This window comes from Solanum pennellii, chromosome 12 (genome assembly GCF_001406875.1).
Source record: "Solanum pennellii chromosome 12, SPENNV200".
NCBI lineage: Eukaryota > Viridiplantae > Streptophyta > Magnoliopsida > Solanales > Solanaceae > Solanum > Solanum pennellii.
Genome location: NC_028648.1, coordinates 1,620,125 through 1,643,552, shown reverse-complemented (window position 1 = coordinate 1,643,552; position 23,428 = coordinate 1,620,125). Strand labels below are relative to the sequence as shown.

General features: G+C 28.9%; 2 protein-coding genes and 1 non-coding gene across 4 annotated transcripts; 2 read left to right on the top strand and 1 right to left on the bottom strand.

Moving 5' to 3' along the window:
* Positions 1 to 9,101: 9,101 nt before the first annotated feature.
* LOC107005380 (heat stress transcription factor C-1) lies at positions 9,102 to 10,872 on the bottom strand. Of its 2 annotated transcripts, none has more exons than XM_015203965.1 (2): positions 10,512 to 10,872; positions 9,102 to 10,354 (listed from the first exon to the last, which is right to left on the bottom strand). In XM_015203965.1, the coding sequence occupies exons 1-2, from the start codon at positions 10,713 to 10,715 to the stop codon at positions 9,440 to 9,442; spliced, it is 1,119 nt and encodes a 372-aa protein (XP_015059451.1). In that variant the 5' UTR covers positions 10,716 to 10,872; the 3' UTR covers positions 9,102 to 9,439. The 2 variants fall into 2 exon arrangements, with proteins under 2 accessions (XP_015059451.1, XP_027769063.1); XM_027913262.1 differs by having other exon boundaries at positions 9,102 to 10,371; positions 10,512 to 10,645.
* Positions 10,873 to 17,725: 6,853 nt separating this feature from the next.
* TRNAL-AAG lies at positions 17,726 to 17,806 on the top strand. Its single transcript has one exon. It is a non-coding gene; the product is annotated as a tRNA-Leu (tRNA).
* A 1,488-nt stretch (positions 17,807 to 19,294) lies between these two features.
* Positions 19,295 to 20,192, top strand: LOC107006788. Its single transcript, XM_015205305.2, has one exon. The coding sequence runs from the start codon at positions 19,298 to 19,300 to the stop codon at positions 20,003 to 20,005; it is 708 nt and encodes a 235-aa protein (XP_015060791.2). The 5' UTR covers positions 19,295 to 19,297; the 3' UTR covers positions 20,006 to 20,192.
* The last annotated feature ends 3,236 nt before the right edge of the window (positions 20,193 to 23,428 follow it).

The window sequence follows — 23,428 nt, the reverse complement described above, 5'->3', positions numbered from 1 at the left end:
GTAATTATTTTTCAAATATTTTGACTTATTAAACTTGCTTTTGACACAAAATTCAAAATGAAAACAAAAGAAAAAAAAAAAGGATGAGTTTTGAATTTAATGGTTCGAAAATGAAAAAAAAGAGTAGATTAATAGATTTCAAATAAGTTGTTTATATTTACTAAATAAATCTAATTTGAATCAGATTCTTTGCTAGAGTTATCGAATTTTATCCAACCGAGAATTATAATTTCGCTATTTAGCCTGTCAATAAAAAATAATAAGGATGATTTTTTAAAAGAAAAAAAAAGAAAATTTCATAGACGGAATTAATTTAAAATTTGTCAATTCAAAATCTTTTTCTTTAAAAAATAATAACAAAATTTAAATTCTGAAATAAATAATTTATTATTTAATTATAATAATTATAAAAATTAAATTAAAATTATTAAATTTTATTGAATTCGTAATCGATGCTCAACCCTGAGTCGATTCTTTTCAAATAATTCAATTATTCATGGAGCGTTTTGTGTGCATTGATTTTGACTTGATTTTGCCCTACAACTAATTGAAAGTTTAATGAGCATTCAAATCAAATAATTTAATGCATTTATTAATTAGTACTATTCATCTATTTATTAATGAGATAATGCATAAGTACCCCTTAATCTATGCTCGAAATCTTAAAAACACATTTATACTATACTAAGGTCCTATTAGGGCCCGTTTGGATGAGCTTAATAAAAGCAGCTTTAAAAAAGTACTTTTGAAAGTGCTGAAACTTATTTTTAAAATAAGCAGTTATGTGTTTGGATAAAATTGCTGAAGTTGCTATGCCAAACGTGAAAAGGGAAAAATGGAAGAAAGAGATGTTAGGAATATGTTGTAATTTGGAGATTGTATAAAAATATTAAGGGCAAAAAGATAAAAATGTGGTCAACTTAAAACAGCTTATAAGCTAAAAAAAAAAAGCACCCCTACCCCAGTTTTTAACTTTTGGCTTAAAATAAGTTTTTTTTAAACTTAAAATAAGCTATTTTGAGTATTGCCAAACAGCTAAATAAGTCAAAAATCAGCTTTTAAGTCAGTTTGACCAGCTTTTAAGCTGAGCCAAACAGGCTCTTACTCCTGAACTTATTTTATCAATGATTTTCTATCCTTTTTCGACCTACGTGGCACTATCTTGTGGGCCCAACGCTGATTGATTTTTTTTTTCAAACTAGTATCACGTAGACCGAAAAGGGATAGAAAATTACTTTTAAAATAAGTTCAGAGGGTAATATGACCTTAATATAGTATAAGTATGTCTCTGTGATTTCGGACATAGATTAATGGGGTACTTATGCATTTTTCTTATATTAATTAATAAGGAATGAATAATGATTAACCAACACTTTATTCAAAAATTGAATTCCTTTGATAATCAATGATTTTTTTTTAAAAAAAAATATAATAAATTATGGCCTATGAACCCAAAAAAAATAAAAAATAAAAAATAAAAAGTTTGTCGGTAAGAAATAAAAATGAATCAAAAAATTGTTCCCCACATGATTGGTTTGGTAACATTTGATAAAATTTAAGGGACATATTCCTTATTTAATGAAACATGAGAACAATATTTCTTACATTGTATAAACTTTAGTCTTTTTATTTTTTTTATATATTGGTACATTTTAGTATATGTTTATTGTTTGGTATAAAAAAAAGTGACATAACACATTACTCTATGCATAAGGTAAATCTAAATATAAGTCGTGGTGAAATAATTCGAGATTTTTTTATTTTTTATTAGAGGTGGATAGGGTTGAGTTTTTAATAATGAAAAAAATTCATATCGAAAGAATTACTAGAAAAAATAAATCTTATAATGCATGATTTAGACAAATCTAAATAAATAATTAAAAAAACTAGTTTGCAATTTTAGAACAAAAATTGAGATTGACTTGTACTACATATATTCCATTTGTTTCCAATGTGTAGAAAAAAAAGGGGGCAAAGATATACAATAATTCTATAATGTACTTTGCAACTCCAAATTTAAAATGACATAATTAAATTTATATCATTTAACTAGTTTGTTATTTTTCTTTTTGTTTCTCGATCGGATCTGACTAAATTTAGATTGCACACTGAACGACCCATCGAGGGTGGCGCTCTTGAAGCTCTAAACTAAATTCGAACCACGCTCTGCAGGACCATCAGGGTTGACACTCCCCAAGCCCAAGTTGAAGTTCTAACTAAATTCAAATCACACTCCGCACCAGTGCACTACAACCTATATTATTAATTTGTTTGGTTACTAGCTTATACTAAGTATGCATTAGAACAATAATTGAATGGTATTTGATAGTTTGTTTTTTTAAAAAAAAAAAACTTTTGAAATTCGAAATTATATTTAAATCTTTAATTTAATAAAATAGTGTAGTTTTGTCATAGAAAAATAATTATTTCAAATTGGATTTATAACATAAACTTTCTTTTTTTTGATAAAACAGATAAGCCAAATAATTTGAAAGTTCTGAAAATACAAATTTTTCCCAGTTTCCACTACCACAAAGATTAGAAAATGACATGTCATTTTTGACCACTTTATAATAAGAAACTGAAAAGTCTGCTTCAAGAAATTAATTAAAAAGGTGTTACTTTTGCAATAGGTATAGTAGTGGTCATATATTTTTTTCTATTAAAAATACAAATGAAAAAGAAGACACAATGGAATTAGAAATACTGTCATCAAATACTTTTTAACAGCATCAGAGAGAATGATACCAAAATCATTAACTCAAAAAAAAATAATAAAGTAATAGACTTACCGATAATAATAATAATAATATACTCAGTATAATATAATAAGTGAAATCTGAAAATAATAAATTATACATAATATTACTTCTAGTTTATGATCAACGTAGAGAGATTGTTTTCGATAGAACTTCAGCTTAAAAGAAAATTGAAGTAGGATCGCAAGAAACTAAAATCAATAAAAATAGGTGCTTTTTGTTATTTTTATACAAATACCTCTTAATTTCCCTCTCTATATATATATTTTAAGACGAGATTAATGGGTGCTCGAGCATCCGACGGACTCTATCTGGATCCGCCCCTGCAAACAACTACATCATATCATAATACAAATGAAGTTTTCAAAGGATAAAATGTACTTAGACTTCGTTACTATCTATTTATAGAGAGAGAGACTGTTTTTGATATATCTTCGACTTAAAAAAAATATATTTTTGAAGCACGATTATAAGAAAAATATGATGTAAAAAATAGCTAGATAAAAGAAAAAACAAGTTCAGACTTATAGCCTGCAAACTTTTAACTGTATAGCCTTTTTTACTGACCAGTTGAAAGCAATGTAACATTATATACATAGATATAGGACCAATGGACACATTTGGAATATAGATTTTGTAGTCTGTATTTATAGGTTTTTTTTTTTCTTTCTGTTAACATTCCATTAACATTCCTTATTGAGTAATTGAATGCAGGTTATATTCAAACAGAAAATGGAATACAAATGGAAGAATATGACAAGTTTGGTTATTTTTTAAAGATTTGCATTAATTGGTTAGGCATTTTATTGGGGCTTTGAAATGATGAAAAATGGCAGAAAAAAGCACATGGGCTATGAGGCCTTTTAATAGTAGGGGTCTGTTTTGTATGTTTTGTAGATAGGGCTTTTTATAGTTATATGTATTAAATAAATATATAGTGTCTATATTTGCAAATTAGAGTGCTTCCCTAAGATCTTTTAATTGTATATTTGCATATGTCTCAAATGTTATTCGTTTGGTATGAAAGATAAAAATAAATAGTGATAAATTAAAGTTTCTGTATTTTGTTTGGTCGTCAAGTTGAAATAACTAATTATCTTATTATATCACAGTGACAGAATAAGTTATTTCATATACATGGTGGGATAAGTTATTGTAGAATAACTAACCCTAGAATTATTAATCTTGGAATAACTAGTTCTCATCCGAACGATCCCTTTGTGAGTGGAGAATTTATTGAAAATGGTTTATTTATCTTTACAATATAGAGATAAGGTTTGGGTACGTATCATCTTTCCTTAATTTTGATTACTGAAATTATATTTAATATGTTGTTATCGTCTTTTGGTTTAACGAGGGAAGAAAGTTAGTAATACCATGGGTTTGCCACTTGTTTCTTTATCTCGTAATTGAAAAATTAATATTGTCTAAGAAATTTCAAAGTTTTTATCGCAAAATTTAAGTTCTATGATCATGACTATTTTCAGTTATAAAATTTGAAAAGTAGCTATTTGGTGAATTTTATCGAGAAGAAAGATAATTTAAGGATTTGATGAAAAAAGATGAAGTTGATCCACTCTTAAATTAGAAATTGTGTGTTTGGATATTTAGAGTCAAATAGCTTTCTCGTTAGTTGACCAATCCAGCTCGAACCTGAATTAATTGAATTGAGTTTTTGACAGAGAGTACGTAAAAGGATGTTTGAATAAAAATAGAACAAAAATGGGAAAAACAATTTCTCAAATAGAAGTAGAGAAAATAAGTTCTACAAATGACATTGCAGATTGATTATATTATCTCCAGCCTCCGACATACCCCATCTTCGCCACCTACCAGGTAGCTCCCATCCTTAGACCCTTACCCTCAACCTGGCCTCTCGTAGTATATGTTTGGATTATATATAACTGATTTTGGGATAATATTTTGTGCTGACATAAGTAAGTAATCGAATTGAGTTTGACAAAGAGTGAGTTAAAAGGTGTTCAATAAAAATAGAATAAATACGGAAAAACAATTTCTCTAATAGATTTAGAGAAAATAAGTTTTACAAGTGATATTTCAGATTGATTTTAGTATCTCCAACCTTCGACATACCCCATATAGCTCCCATCCCTAGACCCCTACCCTCACCCCCACCTCTCATAGCATATGTTAGGGTTATATATAAATGCTTATAGGATAATATTTTATGCTGACATAGGTGAATAATTGCGTTATTTTTTTAAGAAAATATTTTCCTTTGTACCGAACAAACCCTAATTACGTTCTTGTTTTGGGCCTTGGGAGGCTTTTATCATAGCCTAATGTAAAATATGGGCCTTGGAAGTAGCCCCCAAGAATGCAAATAATGCTTTTTTTCCTTTTAAAATGACTATTGGGCCTTAAATCATTTTCATTTGGCCCAATTTAAAAGAGCAGTAAAGAAAAATCAAATTCACTAATAAGGAAAGTTGCATGAATTATTAGGTCAACACACATCAGATTTGTTATTTGGGATAAACCTTTGTTCAAGTAATCTCGAATTAGATTCTTCTAATTTATTATTCGTATTGTGTATTCATTTCTCATGTCATTAATTAATAAGATTTTTCTTATCTTTCTGTTTTATTAAAATATCTGATATTCTTATAAATAGGTCAAAAGTTGTTGATAACCTGACAGCTCGCGATTGAAGCAAGATCATTGGGACAACACATATACCTTAATTAAGAAGTGCATTGTCACATATAGTTAGTTTTGAATAAAATATTAGGTTAAAAAAAGCTAAAGTAAGTGAGTAGGTATAATTTATAATTTAATTATCAAAAGAGGTAACCTGGTGGAAAGTGGAGAGTGGAGCAAATGTGATTAATTATGATTAGGAGATTAATCTTAGTTAAAAATTGTCCAAGTGTTCGTGGATCATCCATTAATCACTAATTAAAACATTATTTTAACTTAAGTAAACGGTTTTATTACGTAAAGCCTAAACACATGGTTTCCATTTCGAGCCAACAATGATTTTTATAATCTCGTTCCAATCATTATGCGACACGTATTATGTACCTTTTTGTTATTTTTCTCTACTTTTGTCCCCTAACCACAACTTTTTAAGCGTATATTCTTGCCACTTTTATTTTATTCTATGAGGCAATTTCAAACTTATAAAATTCACGCGTTTCACGCGTCAAAAAAATGAGAGCAGAGGATATAAAAATATGGATATATAAAAAAAGTTAAAAATAGAAATAAAATTATCCGAGACAAGATAGGAATAATGGTCATTGTGGATAAGGTCATGAAAAACGTGCTACTAAAATCGTTCGAGCAATACCCCATAAAGAGGCGTGAGACGTTTAATAAGTAATAAGAAAGGTAGAGGCATGCCCGAAAAATATTACGATGAAGTGATTCGACAGAACACGACAAACTAGCAGTTTATTATGCCCTTAAATAAGAAGATCTGGAAGTTGAGGATTAAGATAGAACTTTCGTATGTAATCGAATATGTCTAGTTACTCTTTCAGTTACAGTAATATTATTCTCCTACTATCTTATTCTTTAATATTGATAGTACTTGTTATTCCCTTTGTTTATATATTTACTCTGCATACTTTATTTAATTCGCTTAATTTAAATCAATATACTAACAATATCTCTATCCTCACAAATTTGATTTTGGTCCTTCTAATAATAGCCTCAATAATCCGCTCAAAATTTCAAAGTTTTCACTTTTTTGCTCTTTCGATGTCTTCGTGATAATTGTTTACTAACCGAGCAACTCCATCGCGTAAACGAGTGGGTCCCACAATTGTTATTGCAAATCCACTAGTCATCTAGTAGAGGCCATTGGATCATGACACGTGGCCTTTCCAATTAAGACTATGTCACGTGGCGCATGAGCATCTGATTGGGCCAGCCCATACCCTAAAACAGATAAAAAATAGAGATGCCTTTTGTCCATCTTTTGGGCCCCTATTTGCCTTTTGTTTCAAATGTGCCGGATCTTCTATTTGGGCCCATCCACGTGCCACTAGGCCCAACTATTGGGACCACGTGATCTCCCATTCCATCGGTATTAGGTTCTCGATTTTGTCAGAACATCTTAGTAGCTCAGTTGATTGATTGACGATATGACGTTCAATTTTATTGGTGAAAGTTCTCTTCTATTGTCCACTTCGTTATCATCTTCCCATACTTGTACTCCTACCCTCAATTTATTCAAAAGAGAGAGAGAGAGAGAAAGAGACCTTTTTGTCCAAATATTTAGTAGTCGTTTGCTCGAATGTGTACGAGCTTAATTTTATCGAAAAATCTTAATAGCTTAGTTGATTGTTTACGTGAACTTATGTCAAATATGCCAAAATATATTTTAATCTTGTGATATTAAATATGTCACGTGAAAAGTTGACGTTAAAGTATATCGCATAAATCTCTAACTAAGAGAGATTATTACTAATGAGATAGTGTCACGCGTTGTTCACGTGAGAAGAGGCAATGGAAAACAGTGTAGATGAGATGGACAACAAAAGATTGCTTCTTCAACAGACATTAATGTGGTGAGCATGAGGTGTATGGACTTGTAAAGTGGCAAAAAAAATGATTGTGATAGTACGTGCTTTTTTTTTTAAAAAAATAATATTATAAAATTTGAAGTTTGAAATCTTAAAAAGTAGATTTGTCTTTGATGAGAGCGATTTACGTTTCAAAATACTTTGAAAAATTGGATAATTGAGTGTTAAAATAAAATTTTTTTAATAAAAAACAAGTTCATGAAAGAGCATAGCACCTTATCTTATCGCTATCCTATGAAGGTATAAAGACTACTTTCGAAAGATCTTCAACTCAAGTATAATAAATATCGGCATAAAGAAAAAGACAATCAGGAGAAAATCAAAACAAAAAAACAACATAAAAAAAATAGCCAAAATAAAAATAAAATCATGTATTAATCAAAATGTCATAAACAAACATACTATAGGGTGGATTTATTATCAACAAACAATAACAAATCATGATTTTAAAAAAAAGAAATAAAAACAAGAATAATAATGATATAACTATCTGCTACCCTTCTGTCGTAATACGAAATCTTTTACACCCTCTCTTATCTAATTTCATATTCTCAGATCTCACTCACTTCAATAATTAGAAATTACATCATATCCTATCTTATCATATTTTAACATCTACATACTTTACGCTAATATTTAACAATAACACTATACTTACTTTTTAAAAAAAGATAAAATATACGTAAACCTTAGTCGATAAAAATCCAATCTAATTGCACATCCAAGTAAATACCAAAGAATTGAGGACAAAACCATAGGAGTACATCACATGCAAGTGGGGTTGGGGTTGGGGGGACAATTATAGGGCAGGTGCTCTTATTTTTAATTGTATTTGTGACCAATGGGTGAGACTCTTACCAATTGCCATCATTGTATGGAGCATAGTAAGCAAATTTTAATTGCATAATATGGCTTACTCTTATTGGATGAGCTGTGTTTGTTGGCCCTCTTGCTACCTGAGCCACCACCCACCCCCTCCTGACCATTTTTGTCTACTTCTCCTTCCCATCCCATTCATTTTCACATGATTTAGACATAAAATTTTAAAAAAAAAGAAAAGAAATTATAATCTAAAATAGATTATCTTATTCGATGTTCAGAAATCATATTAAAATTTCAATTAAATTTAAATCGTGCTTTGCTGGCTCATTTGACAGTGATACAACTTCATGTCTCTCTGGACCTCAGCTCTCCTCTCTCAAAGCATGCGAGTTTTAAGTTTGGAAGATCAAGAAAAGCGAGAACAAGATCTCCTAGAGCTGATGGAGAATAGCAAAAGAAAGATCTCAAGGCTCTGGGAACATACCACTCCCGATACTCTTCGTGTTGGGTTTTATTTGCCCTGATTTCTTACCATAAATAGGTTTTCCTTTTAGGAAAAAGTTTTGGATTGACTAATCCTTTTTCTGGTAGGAAAATGTTTAGAACACTATAAATAGAGACATGTTTCTTCTAACTTAATCAACATTCACAATGTAGTCTTAATGGCTTTGAGAGTTTTGGTTAGGTGGAGAAATTGTGGGTCAAAAGCTTGACACGTTATCACTTGTGTGAACCTCCCATGTATTCTGAGTGAATTTGGTTGAGGTTGTTTCCCTCTGTATTTTGTACTCTCATATTTATAATGGATTGCTCATCTCCTTTGTGGATGTAGGTCGATTGATCGAACCACGTTAAATCTTTATGTCTTTTGATATATTTCTCGTTGTCTTCTTACTCTTGATCGAAATATGTTATCATCCATTCATACACCGAAATTAAAACTCAAAAAAAAAAAAAGACATGTCAATCAAGAAATAAACCGTACATAATGTTTCGAAAGAAAAAGAAACAATAACAACAAGGATAATTAAAAAAAAAAAAAATTCACACATAATTATGCTAAAGTTAGCAAAATTATTAAGCAAAGCTACAAAAAAAAAATGAAACTGTATTCCCTAGCTAATTTTTATTAGTCCTATAGTTAATTGTTAACTTGGGAGGTTTCACTTTTTTTTCAATTACATATTTGTAGAATATTTGCATAATTAAAAGGGAAAATTATAAAAAAAAAATTAATTAAAATAATTACAAAAGCTATAATCGAATATAGCTCACATAATTATAAATCATTTTTTTTATACTAAACTAAAATCCACCACCGAATAATGAAAATGGATAAGGCGGTGTACTAGCTTCCTCCGTCGCCGGAGTTCCTCCTCCACCACCACCTCCACCACCTCCGCCGCCGCCATAGTCGTAGCCGTAAAAGTTATCCATCGGTGGAGCGGTGAAACCGCCGCTCTCCGATGAGCCAGTTGACAATGTACTAGACATAGTAGGACAACTTCCGTAGGCTTCATTAATCATCATCATCGGCCGGCCACCGATGATGACTTTTTGTTGATTCATCCACGCCGTGGACGGAGTTTCCGACGACGGCGAGGATTGATAGAACGTATCCTTATCGAAATTCGCGTCAGGAGATCGAATTGACTGTATCGTACCTGGCTCATAAGTTATCATCGGCCGACTACCTAGCCCGGTCGGCGGCGGCGGCGGAGTTCCCGACGACGGTGAGGACTGACAGATCGCATCCTTATCGAAATTTGCGTCGGGTGAGTGAAATGACGATGTTGCCCCTACTGCATCTTCGCTCTTCACTGAAGAACAACTCGTTGAATTCGAAATCACAAGTCTCCGTTTCTTCTCACGATTTGTTAAACTTAGCCTTTTAGATCTCTCTTTCTCCATTAAAATTCTGGGCAAAATCTCAGGATCATCAACAACTTTACACAAAAAAGCCATCATTTGCTGTGGCCTTTTCTCTGTAGCTTCTAATCTTCTAGTCATATTCTCAACTTCATGCTCTAATGCTTTTTGTTCCTGCTTTAATCTAGAAATTTCAGTCAAAATTTCTTCATCTTCACTCTCATCCTGCTTCTGAGAACACGAATTTCTACTGTGCTTTTTCCTCACTATATTCTTCAACAAATGCGTTTGCCCTCTCAGAAACCATTCATTTGCAAATTCCCACTTATCTGGATCCACTTTTCTGAATCCCTGTAGATTCATAGACACTCGAATCAAAACCAAAAAATTCAACCTAAATTAATTGATTTCAACTGAATCCAGTACAATACACATATCAGATTCAAAAACTAACAATTCTAAACATATTCAATTCTGAATCTGAATCTGAATTACATAATATACTCACATAAGTATTGAGCTGACGAACAAAGCTGGAGAAATTGTTGTGCTTAAAGTAAACAGGCAAAATTCGTTGAGAAAAATCCAAAGGTTCAACAACGATGAAACTGTTATTAGCTGTTCCCCAGGCTATAAGTCCATCAATCTTCGGATCATTCACCATTTGATAAGTTTTCATCACGAACGGAGCAATAATATTGTTAGCCTCCATCCCATATATATATATATATATCTCGTTCCGGTGTCGACACGGTGGAGCTCCACTGAGCTGGGCGGAGATTCACGGTTGCAGAAGGCTATGGCAATGGCAGTCGTGGTCGTTGTAGAGAAGTATGTCAATGTAAAGGATATGGTTATATAGACAACTCTTTTTCGTGTTCGAGTGTATATTAATATTACTATTAAATCATCGCGCATCATAGTCAATAATCTATTTTATTTTTTAAAATAAGGATATTAATTTTAAATTTTAAGAAATTAATTAAAAAAATATATCTTAAATTAAACGATACTATAATTTTAAGATAATTATATTAGAGGTATCAAATTTGATCAAATTTATATATCAAAGTCGTATTCTATAAATATTTTCGTAACAAAAATTATTAGTAGGGCTCTAAGATGGATCGATTCCGACTACCAAGTAGCCTCTAAAAAATAATATTAATATTAATTAATAACAATATGGTACGTGGAGATTATTTGAAGGCTTAGATGATATTTTTATGGTTGTGCTAGAAGGGGACCACAATGATGGTCTTTTTAATTTGATTGGTCCACGTCATGCCCCTGATTCTTAGATATTTTCATTTTTTTACCACTCGCAGGCTATAGCGCGTGGCGTTTGGACTTGGTGTTCTTACGTGGTCCCTTCGAATCAATGCCACGTTTCTAGTCAGGATTGGATGATTCCAAAAATTGCTTAGCTGGAATTTTTTTGAATAAGACATTAAATTTAGATAAGACTCGGAGTATAAGTTCACGTAGTACAAACGTTTTAAGGATCAGTGTTGAATGTGTGATGAACTTGAGTCGTAATAAGTATGGTATTACAGTCTCGACGCTCCTTCAGTATAAAATTGTATCAAACATCAACGAGGATATCGAATTTCTGTAAGGTTGCATGTTGGTGACATCGATGATCGAGAGGATGGATTAAAATAAAGGACTGATAAACTTTTAGATTGACAAACTGTAAAACAAGAAATGCATATTATAATTTAGGTGAATCTCACAACACAGTGAAAAGTGAAAAGAAAATCAAAACGTTTTAGAAATAAATATCGAAAACACTTTATCAGAATTGCTAATTTCATTTTCCTACTATTGACTGTTTAAGAAAATTTATTTACTTGACTAACTAAATTTAAATACACCATCGCCCTACCAAATGAACATAGTCACGGATCTCAAACTCTTATAAAAACGTGAAACTTATTATTTTTAAAATTATTAGTAATTTACAATTTACATAATTTAAGGATATATTCAATATTTTTCGGAAATTTTGATAATGGTGTAACTCAAAGAGACAACTACAAACAGTGCCTTAGATTCGGTGCTGGAAATACCGATTCGTTTTCATATCTTTTTTTATATTTTAATATAATTTTCACAAATTTTGGGCCAGATAATAACAAAATACTTTTATTTTCTCGTGCACTTGCCACAGAAAATCGACACGTGGCATGTAACTTTTTAATATGTTATACCAATCTTATTGGTACAATTATAAATTTTTCACTCCATTGAAATATTTTTTTTAAGTTTATTTTAGTTTTAGAACTCTCAAATTAACTACTACTCTTGGTATCGATACAGTTTAATTAAATTTTAGCTTTTTTACTTTTAAAATATTATCTCAAAATATATTATTAAAATAATTCTTTAACGAGTATATTTTTATAAAAATATTTTGATTCTTTACCATGATGTTAAGAATGTAAAATCTTGTAAAAGGTTTAATAGGAATGCTTGTATAGATAAATTGTACCGTTTGATGGAATATTTTATCATAGTATTGAGGACATAGGTTATATTTGTATTCGAAAATTTTTATAAAATATATTTATATATTAAATTTAATATATTTTTAATATATAAATCATATTTACATATATGTAAGGTTATTTTCGAATTGATTCGAGATTTCTTTTGTTTTTTTATTATAAATTAAAATAATCATTCCAATTGTTCAGATTATTATGTACTAAATAAAACTATATTATTTTATTAAATAAATGATATAAATTACAATTATGTTCGATTGATTCGATTAAATTTCCATATTTTCTTTAACACCCCTATTATTGGCTCTATATCATATACTATTATTAAATTTGTATTTGTATTTGTGCACCATAAATTATAATGTCTTTTTGACTATTTTTGATAACAATTTTTTTTTAATAAACTTCGATCTAAAACTTCTAACTAAGAATGAATAAAATATAACGTATATGTCATCACGATTCCTTTTGTCCTCTTATATCGTTCAATGGGGTTATACTATATCAAAGTTGTTTTGTTTATTTATTTATTAGATGATTGATTGAGCTTATTACATGCAATCATATAATTGTTTTTTAATGAAAAATTTCAAAAAAGTTATACAAATAATATATAACTATATTATATGAGGGTTGATAAGAATGACAAAAGAAATAATGTATAATTTTTGTTTTGTTTATGTATATTGTTAGATATATAGTTAGTTAATTTTCTTGCGATTTAAGTTTTCTTAATGAGTCATAAGATGTATCCATTTTGCTACGAGAAATGTTGTTTTTTTCGATTCATATATATTTTTCTTAAATTTGGATTATGATAATGTATTAACTTATTTATTTTTAAATAATTAAATTCATTTTATGTCATATTTATCGATTTTTTATGAGACCTTAGTCAAGAATTTTTGTTTTTATTTTATAAAACGAACATTAACAACCTTTTTTCTTCTTTTATTCCCTTTTCTCCACCCAAATTATTTAATAAATAAAAAAAAACTTTGTTTACTTATAAAAAGCAAAAGACAAAATCTAATCCAATCCTTTAATTGATTTCATCAGCTAGCATAAGTTCTTGTCTTTTTTTCAAGAAAAAAAATTTATAATTAATTGTTTACTTTAATTTTTTTAATTTTTAATTAATGAAGCGTTTATAATAGTACACATCACTTTTTTTTTTATGTATTAGCCTTTTTAAGTAAAAGAGTGGTCATTAGTTTCCCAAACCAGAAAGGAAGACAATAATTATACAATTTTTAAAATAATTATTCATGACCCACTCAACCAAGTGAAGTAAGAAAGGGTGACCTTTATCATTAGGAAAAAAAATACTAAAAAATTCAATTTAAAAAATAAAGTAATTTGATTAATCAAAGCTCCTTTACCTACCATATGTTGAATATTGTTTGGCTCATATACAATATTATTTTAGTAGAATTAAGATTTATTAGTTACTTTTTCTTCATAATCTTTAAAAATTAGTTATTGTTTTAGAATTTCAATTTTTTAAGATAGAATTTCAGAAAATGTTCTGAAGCTTCACTCGTAAAATTTAAAACTCTAATATTTGAAAATATTAAAAGAATTTTTTTTGTCCTTTGCGATAACTCAGTTGATTCAGAAGATGATTATCCATACGAATGACTTGAGATCGATCTCCCCTTAATGCCTTACAAATCAAGCATGTCGCATAGGGATTGCCTTGTGTGGTTTACAAGTTATTATACTGTGAAGGGTTTACTCAGTGCACACAAAGTGCTCACCACAGAATGCTCACCCAAAGAGCAGAGGCTGTGGCGGAGATTGTAATGGATGCGGATTATCCTGGGGTTTGAAAAAGAAATCATTTTAATATTTTGTTTTGGTGAAATTTAAATGTTAGATTTCATAAATTTTGATAAGGTGATATTATATTTTGACAATAATAAGCATTTAATGTCAAGTGTTCTATACATGGTAGTTAGTTGCACCTGAAAATCTTCAAGTGAAAGTTACCTTTGGACAAAGGTAACTTATCAATCTATATTTATTTCCCAACTAATTTAAAGTGTGGACAAGTATGTGAATTGTCAAACTTTATATCCAACTAAGATTTGGTTCAATGTATGAATCTCATACAATATATGATCTTATTAATTACTAATCACATCTTAATTAACTCCAAAATCAAGTCCTAATCAAGAAATAATAATGGTAGCATCCATTTAAATTTTTTTCACTACTCACCTTGTTAATTATTGTATTTTGTAACTTCTAAAAAAAGGTCCAAGTTTGATGAACAACTCATTAACACTACTTCCCTAAGAAGGTAAGTTTACCATCACTGTTTTTTCCTATACCAAAAAATGATATAAAATAAGCGAGTTGAATTAAATTTTGACAACTCAAAATAACACGAGTTGAAAAAATAATGAATCGTTAACATATTTAGGTTGGGATGAGTTAGGTCTATATGAGTTAAATAATGAATTATAACCCAACTCATTCAAATTTAACCTAATTTTGAACTTTTTATTATTTTCTTATAATTTATTTAATTACTATTTCTTAATTAACTCAGTTTACGTTGGGATAAAACGTTTTTTATTATGAGCGATTTCGTATCTAAAATTATTCAAATTCAAAACCTTTTATTAAGTATGAATGAGTCGTTATCGCTCCACCGCAGCATGTTAATATGATAGTGGAATTGGAATCTCTAGGGGGAGAGTAGGGTTTATACAAAAGCCAAAGTAGGCATCACCAACACTATTTTAATTCACTTTAATTCATTGTACATATCAATGGTCAAATGCCTCTTCATTTATTTTCTTTTCCATTTTTTTTATAATAAAAAAGACATGTCTTTCACTTTGTGGAAATTATATTTTGGCCACATATTACAATGTCCCCATCTCTAAGCACTTATTTACTTAACTCTACTGTTTATAAATTGGTTGTGTTATCAGCCACATGCCGTAATTTGGCCATTTTTTGCTATGTCCACATATCTTTTATATATTTTTGTGTGTTTGAAAGTCTTCGATTAAACGAGTATTTTATAAAAGTCACTTAACTTTAATTAAAGGAAAGTAAGATGTTAATTGTATTTATAAAAGAGGAGAAGTTCAAATTTGCTTTTGAATTTTTGCAAGGTAATATAAACTTAACCTTGTATGAATAATTAAGGTCAAATATATTTATGTTGGTATAAGTTAGTCTAAATATGTCATTATTTACTAGCGACGAAGCTTTTTCAACATGTGAGAAAATGAAAAAAAAAAAGAGGGGACAGAGTTTATCTAAAATTCTTACGATAATCAATATGGTTATATGAGCGTAATCGAAAATTTATGAAGAGTTTGACTTCGAAATATGTGAAATTATTTGAATTTGGCCCAAAACTATGACGAAGAAAATTTGATTTTTTTTTTTCCTTTTCACAATTTATCCCTAACTTTGATTTATAATGTAATTTTCCCAACATTTTGGTTACTTTTACCATCTGAATTTATATATGTGTGAAATATGGGGAGCATAAAGTAGTGATCTTGACATGAAGATTAATTGTTGCCAATAAATAGTCCTTGTGGCTTAAACAGCATGTGCCACTTGGGTTATTTGAATTGTCAAAATCAAGTTATAAATGTAATGATATTGACACAAGGGTGGAAGGAACTAACATTTAGATTACTTTTCAATTTAATAGTTTAAAAAATTTCGAATCGATAAACTTTAAATATTAATCATACATCAATACTGATATGATAATTTCAATTAATCTATCTATTTTAGGCATAAGTTTAACTTATGTACATCGATTTTAATTAAAAGAAAAATAAGACACGGAAGGAGTAGTAAATTTTAACAACACAAGTACTCAAGAGGGATAATGACACATCTTAATCAAAATATAAAAGATCCACAAATACTTTGAAACTCCTCATGATTTGTCAAATCTAGCTACTTGCTAAATGTTGAGAAAATATTGGTGAAGTTGTCTATTAATTATAATTTTCCATTACCAAATTCTATGTCAAGTTTATAATATGTGTCAATAATCAAATTTCCTATTATGGTATTAATAATTTAATGGTGCTTCTCATAAGTGTATTTCTATAATTTGTTCCATTTGATTCTTTTTATTCTACATATTGATGTCCACATCTTAGCATGCCATGCCAAGAGTTGCCAAGTGTACATACTTCAAAAAAATAGCTAGCCACATATATGATCTTGATAAAGGCCAGACACGAAGAAACGATAAAGTTATCTCTATGTTACATGTTTAAGTTGTGGAATCAGTGATATGATTAAAATATAAAGTAGAAAATACGTGAATAAATTGAAGGAGATTCAACATCTATTATATGTGCAGAAAAATAATTTTAACAAATGTATAAGTAGTTCAATCTTCCTTTAGAGAGTGTTTATATTTAAAATTCTTTGGTCATTCCTAGCTCCGCTCCTATAAAATTAAACGCGAGATACTTTATGCATTAAATTGTTTTTAATTTTTTTTATATTTCATATCCTTATTACAAGTAAATTTAAAATTTCAAACTCAATCACTTCTAATTTTTGGATAGCTACTTCACATACTAATATATGTATTAAATTTTCGTATTTTGAATTCTTTTAACGAGAATTTTGATTTCGACTTTAATAACCACAAGAGAAGACTTGGGCTAAAAGGCCGAAACAAAAGAAGTCTGCATAATGTCATGGGCCTACACTGATATTCATATGAAAGCCCTATCCACAACTCCATTTAGAAATCATAAATTTAGTTTATAAAAATATGATTCAATCGGCTTAAGTTTGGACCGATTACATTTTATTTTAGTTTAACCTATTATAATTCAAATTTTTGATAAATTAATATATTTTATTTTGATTAAATTCAATTTAAACTTCTCATTTGATATTTATGTTAAAACTTACAAGTTATAACCATTACATATACAATAAAGTTAATATTGACTGTTGTTGAATTTCAATTTCACGTGTGAAATTTCGATACTTTATTTTGATACTCTATTTATGAAATTTAAATCTCACTATTTTTCAATTCTAAAAATTCAAAAGTTATTAGTACTTATGTTCCACTACTTAAAAATAATAACCTAAAATGTCACAACTAATGAATTTTAAACTCTCTTTTTAAATGTGGTCAAATGGCCCCTTACATCATATTGCCTTTATAATAGTTAATTCAATAAGTCTTAATGTTAATGTTGAGATGGCCGAGTTGGTCTAAGGCGCCAGATTAAGGTTCTGGTCCGAAAGGGCGTGGGTTCAAATCCCACTCTCAACAATCATTTTTCTTATTGCAAATATAATAACATCTTAGAATTATATTTTTCAAACATAAGTTATTATTAAATTGGTTAATTTAAACTTTCTTTAGTCTATGGTTGATGTTAAAATTTTTTTTTTTACTAGAAGCTAAAATATGAATTCAAGCATAAAAATGAGAGACGATTTTATGATAGACTCGTTAGCTCCGTAGTTCGTGGAGAAAGTTCAACAAGGTATGAGTCTACAATAGAAAAACAAATTTCCAAATTTTGGATTATTGGATAAAAGATTAAAAATCAAACAGAAAGTTGTCTTTTACCACTGAAAATTTTAAAATAAGAAAAGAAAAAAAGACAATAAATAGAAAATGACTTGTATACAGCTTGTTAGGTGGCCTCAGTGACAAGTATTTGTCACCTTCAGAAAGAAACTCAATGGTGCTACTTGTTCAAAACCAAAGCAAGGACTTCTTTTAATAAGAAAAATAGAATAGTTCGATATATAAAGTATTTCACGTTCATACAAAGTTTGGAGAAGAATTGCGTTTTAAGAAGTGTGATACATATAGTTTATTCCAATGTAAGTGTTAGTGACGTTTTCACGACTCGAATTCGCGACTTATAGATCACACGTAGGGTGAAGCTAGCAAGAGTTAAGGGATTTATTCAAACCTTTTTCGACGAATAATTACACTATTATATTTGATTAAATTATTTATACATATATATATTAAACATTGTAATCTCTTTTAACTTCTTTGTATATATACTTTTAAATATTTTAATTTTTTTAATTTTCTTTTTTAAAAAAATAGATTTGATTCCAAAAGTGAAAATAACTTTATGTTATTCCAAGGTTCCCCTTCTTGGAACATAAAATAAATGGTTTATATAAAGTTGGCTATTTTGACTTTAAACTGTCAGAAAGGTTTTGTTTTTATGAGAATTAATTAATAAAGTTATTTGGCTTATTAGTAACTTAATTTTTCCATTATTCTCTATCATAACTCTAGTATCAAATGAAAACAAAATAATTTGGAATCGATTATATAAATTGATAGTCTATTATATTTCTCTATTTAAATTAATATTATACGATATTAAAGCAAAAATAACTTAATAGAATATCACTCTAAAGTAATGCAATAACATGACTATCTGTGGAAATTCTAAGAGACTAAGCTAGCGTTTAATCATAGATTTTAAAATTAAATTTTATAAATACATCTTTAAATACATGTATGGCCATAAAATTTAATCAGTTCAAAATATTTTTCCCAGATTCTCACTTTTAAACTTTAAAATCTCTAACCAAACTGGAGTTTCGAATTATATGTAGTTTGAGATAAAGTTTTACTTTATTATCCCAACTTATTGTAATAATAATAATAATAATAATAATAATAATAATAATAATAATAATTTCCCGCCAAAAAGATTATCTCAATCCTTCCAAATTCCCATGTATTTATAACATTCCCTAACTCTCAAAAACACAAAACACACACATGAAGTCTAGTACTTCCAAGTTAATAATGGGAGCAATATTAATAATGGTGGTGACCCTTGCAATAATTCTAGGCCTACTCTTAGTTTTTCTTGTTGAATTTTTTTGTTCCCTCTTACTTGCTAGGCGTCAACGGTCAAAAACACCTGTAAATTTCGCGATAACCTCTACCACACAATCACCACCACCACTAGAGTGTCAATCAATTGTTCCAATTACAAGTAGTCATAGTAGCTTTTATGCACAATTAGGGGTTCTTCATGTTCCAAGAAGTTACCTCTTTCCTAAAATTTCCACTAAAGATCATCATAACTTTGATGATATTGAAATAGTCCAAAATGTGCCATACCCTAAATTAGTCCATGAAGTACAATCACATCAATGTAGCACTAGTAGTACTACTATTGAGGAACAATTTATGTACATATCAAATCCAATTTATGATAACACAAAAATTGAGCATGACACACCGTTTGAAACGCCAGATACATCCCCATCCTGTCTCGAATTAATCATTGATAGTTCTTCGGAGGGAGAAGAAGAAAATTGTGGAATATCAACATGTTCTAGTACACCTTCTTCAGTACTATTAACTCCGATGAAGAAACTCCCAATCGAGGCATGTTCAATTTCACTAAGAAGTGGCTCTATTAATAGTAACAATTCTACTTCTTCCTCTGGATCTCCATGTACTTCTCCTTCTTGGTAAAATTTGAAGAAAAAAAAAATTAGTAATCTATGTACTTAAATTTGTTTAATTAGGGTTTGTTTAGATGTTCTTTGTTAGCTTAGTTTGTTTAGATCTTTTTATTTTCTTGTTTAGTTATTTTTGTTGATGTAATAGGTAATGATAGAATGACTAATATTATCTATCTGTCCCAGTTTATTTGGCATCGTTCCTTTTTAATTTGTCTAAAAATATATATATATATTATCTATATTTAGAGATAATTTGTTTTAAATTTTTGTTTATCCTTAATGCTAGGTCACTTGGTACTCCAAGAAATGATTACAATAGTTTTTCTTCTTGTTGGTGAAATTTGAAAAGAGTAAATTATATATGTTAGTTAAATTTGTCTAATTAGGCTTTGTTCTAATTAATGTTTATTTGTAGTTTTAGTAAGTTCTTGTTGCTATAAGATAGAAAGATTAGTAAACTTTATGTGATTTTACACGTTTTTTTTAATGTCTCAAGAATATTATGTTTATATATTTAAAAATAATTGGCACGTAGTGAATCGAATATTAATAATTACTCTTTTTATTCCTTTCTATCTCCATCTACTTATCCTAAATCCTACTTAGTGAATTTTGGAAATAAAATTTAAATTTTTTTAGTTATATATTATTCTAATTATATTTCTATTTAGCTTTAATAGGGATGCTAAAAAGGTGATGGAAATTAGAAATACTAAAATATTAGAAAGTTTTTAAGGCGTGACAATGGGTGCACTAAGAACTAGGCCACGCCAAATTGTCTCTTTATGTATTTTCTAATATAATAAAATGACATTTCTTGTTTTAAACTATATTATTATATTTTTATAATAATAAATCATTTTATTAGAGAAATGAAACAAAACGGAAACAAAATATTTTTAGCTATTGAATAGAAGAGGGAACACAAGTCCCACAAAGCGATTACAAATTTGATTGTGTCAATTGGGATTCGTAAATTGTTGCTCTCTATGAAGCGTTTGACTTGTTAGGTTTCGTATTATGTTAATTCGAATTTGATTAATTTATTTAGTCGAAGTTTTATAATTCAATTGTTTAATTTAGAGGTTGACCTTATATAATCTGAGTTGATGATATATTTACACAATTTTTTTAACCTAAAACTCTATATAGTGTCGGATCTTTCTTACTAATCAATCAGTAAAGTATAAAATAAAAAAGAAAGTTATCATATAAATCGAATGAAGAGAGTAAAAAATAGGGCAACTTTCACATATAGCAAATAAAAAGTTCATATTTGTATGCTATAGCAAACTTTGCATAATTGCGCTCCATAGCAAACATAAAACTATATAATTTGCTATACATATACAATTGTATATTCGCTGGCCTAAATTGTATAATTCGCTGGCCTATTTCGCTGCAATTGTATAATTTGTTTTGCATACAGTTGAATCGAATTAAAATGTATGTATATTGCATAATTATAAGTGTATAGCAAGAAGGTATATGTTTTTCTTGCTTTATACAAAAACAGAAACACAATATATACACTTCTGTTGTATAAAGCTAGAGAAAATTGTATTTCACTGCAATTGTATAATTCGCAATTGTATAATTCGTTGGCCTTTTTCTCTGCAATATTTGAAGTAAAATGTTTGTAAATTGTATAATTAAGTGTATAACACAAAGATATACATTTTTGCATGTGTATATACAATTTTCTCTCGCTTTATACAAAACAGAAACAGAATTATACACTTATGTGTATAAAGCGAGAGAGGCGAGCGAGAATGGAGAGTGGCGAGCGAGATTTTAGGGAGAGAGACGCTGGCAAATTTTAGCTAATGTTTGCTATGGAGCACAATTAAATCAAACCCTAGCTATTCCATTTAATTTAGGTAATTAGTTTACTATTATATACAATTTTCCCTAAAAAATAACTATTAATACTGTTAGGAGCACACAATTTGTCATACTACTATAACATAACTCAAAGTATGTAATTTCACTTTTGGAGTCTGAAAAAGAATAGTTAAACCTAAATTTTATCATCACATCGAAGGTAAAAATATTATTGATTCACGAATCGAAAAATATGACTTGTCAATTGTCATATAACATGTTAAAAAATACGGAAAATAATGATAAAAGAACTTTATACTAATATAAGTAAAATACAAATTTTGGTGTTGGGAATGAGAAGGTGCATGTGAAGAGGGGTGGACCAAACAAAAAAAAAACTAGAATTGAGTCAAAATATATATTTCATGTTAAAAAGGGGTCCTAATTTGTTAATATTTGTTGAAAAATACAAAAAGCTTGAAAAAAGAGAAACCTGTGGGATTTTTTGTATTTTTAGTAAAAGACTATTTGTGTTAGTCTCGATGTATGGCAATGAACCCAATGAAACAAAAAATCTACGACTAGATTCTTCTCTAAACTAAAATATATTCAATTTAGGAGCATAGAGAATACGAATTCGATATAATTTAATAATTTTAATTTAAGATTTATTTGACTCAAGCGTAATCATATTTATATTTTCAGTAATTATGTGTTTTATCACTAATTAAGAGTTTTTTTAATTATATATTGAAGAAGATATACTAGGTATATATTTTGCTATCAGATACACTAAAATGGAAGGAGAGACGAATGAGAATGTCATGTATATCAGATACATGCGAATCACAGTAGATACACTCTAGATACATATATTTGTATATACACAGGTACCTGAGATATCATATGCATAGGTGAGTGGTGAAAGATATTTGTCATGTATCCTAAATATATGTGAATCCACACCTTATTTAGAATAAATTACACCTACTTTTGATCTCATTATGTAATGACTTAAGATTCATATCTCATGAGCTAGTTTTTGAAATTGAATTAACCTCAAGATCTATTTCTTTACGTTTGCATACTCAACTCTGTAAAATATGAGGATATTGCAATAAGAGAAAGAAGTATTGAAAAAACTCTAAAGTTTGCGCAAATTATAGTGTCTTCGTCAAATTATTGACAGCCTCAAAAACATCCTTTTACTTGACTAACTAAACTTAGATACACCATTGATTTAACGGATGACATGACAAGTGGTCACAAACTCTTGCTGGAACATGAGATTTTTTATTAAAAAAAATCGAGAGAAATGTTGAAAATATTTCTAAACTTGACGAGCTTATTACAAAATTAGTATTATATTTCATTTCAGTTAGTTAAGTAAAAAAGTATTCTTAAAATAATCATATCAAATTTAGAAATGTTTTTAATACGTCGAGATGTGACATGACTATACTTGATTATTGGACATATTTATTAGATTGCTTTGGATAAGGGATCCAATTTGTTCTGAATATATAGTATGGGCCTATGGCCCATTTGTCAATTTTGATTTATTGAAAAAATAACAGTTACGACCATCTAGGCAGGAAATTAAATGGTC

Coding starts and splice junctions, on each gene's coding strand:
- LOC107006788 (XM_015205305.2), top strand. CDS start 19,298: ATGAAGTCTAGTACTTCCAAGTTAATAATGGGAGCAATATTAATAATG.
- LOC107005380 (XM_015203965.1), bottom strand. CDS start 10,715: ATGGAGGCTAACAATATTATTGCTCCGTTCGTGATGAAAACTTATCAA. Junction 10,355..10,511: donor TTCGTCAGCTCAATACTTAT/GTGAGTATATTA, acceptor ATGAATCTACAG/GGATTCAGAAAAGTGGATCC.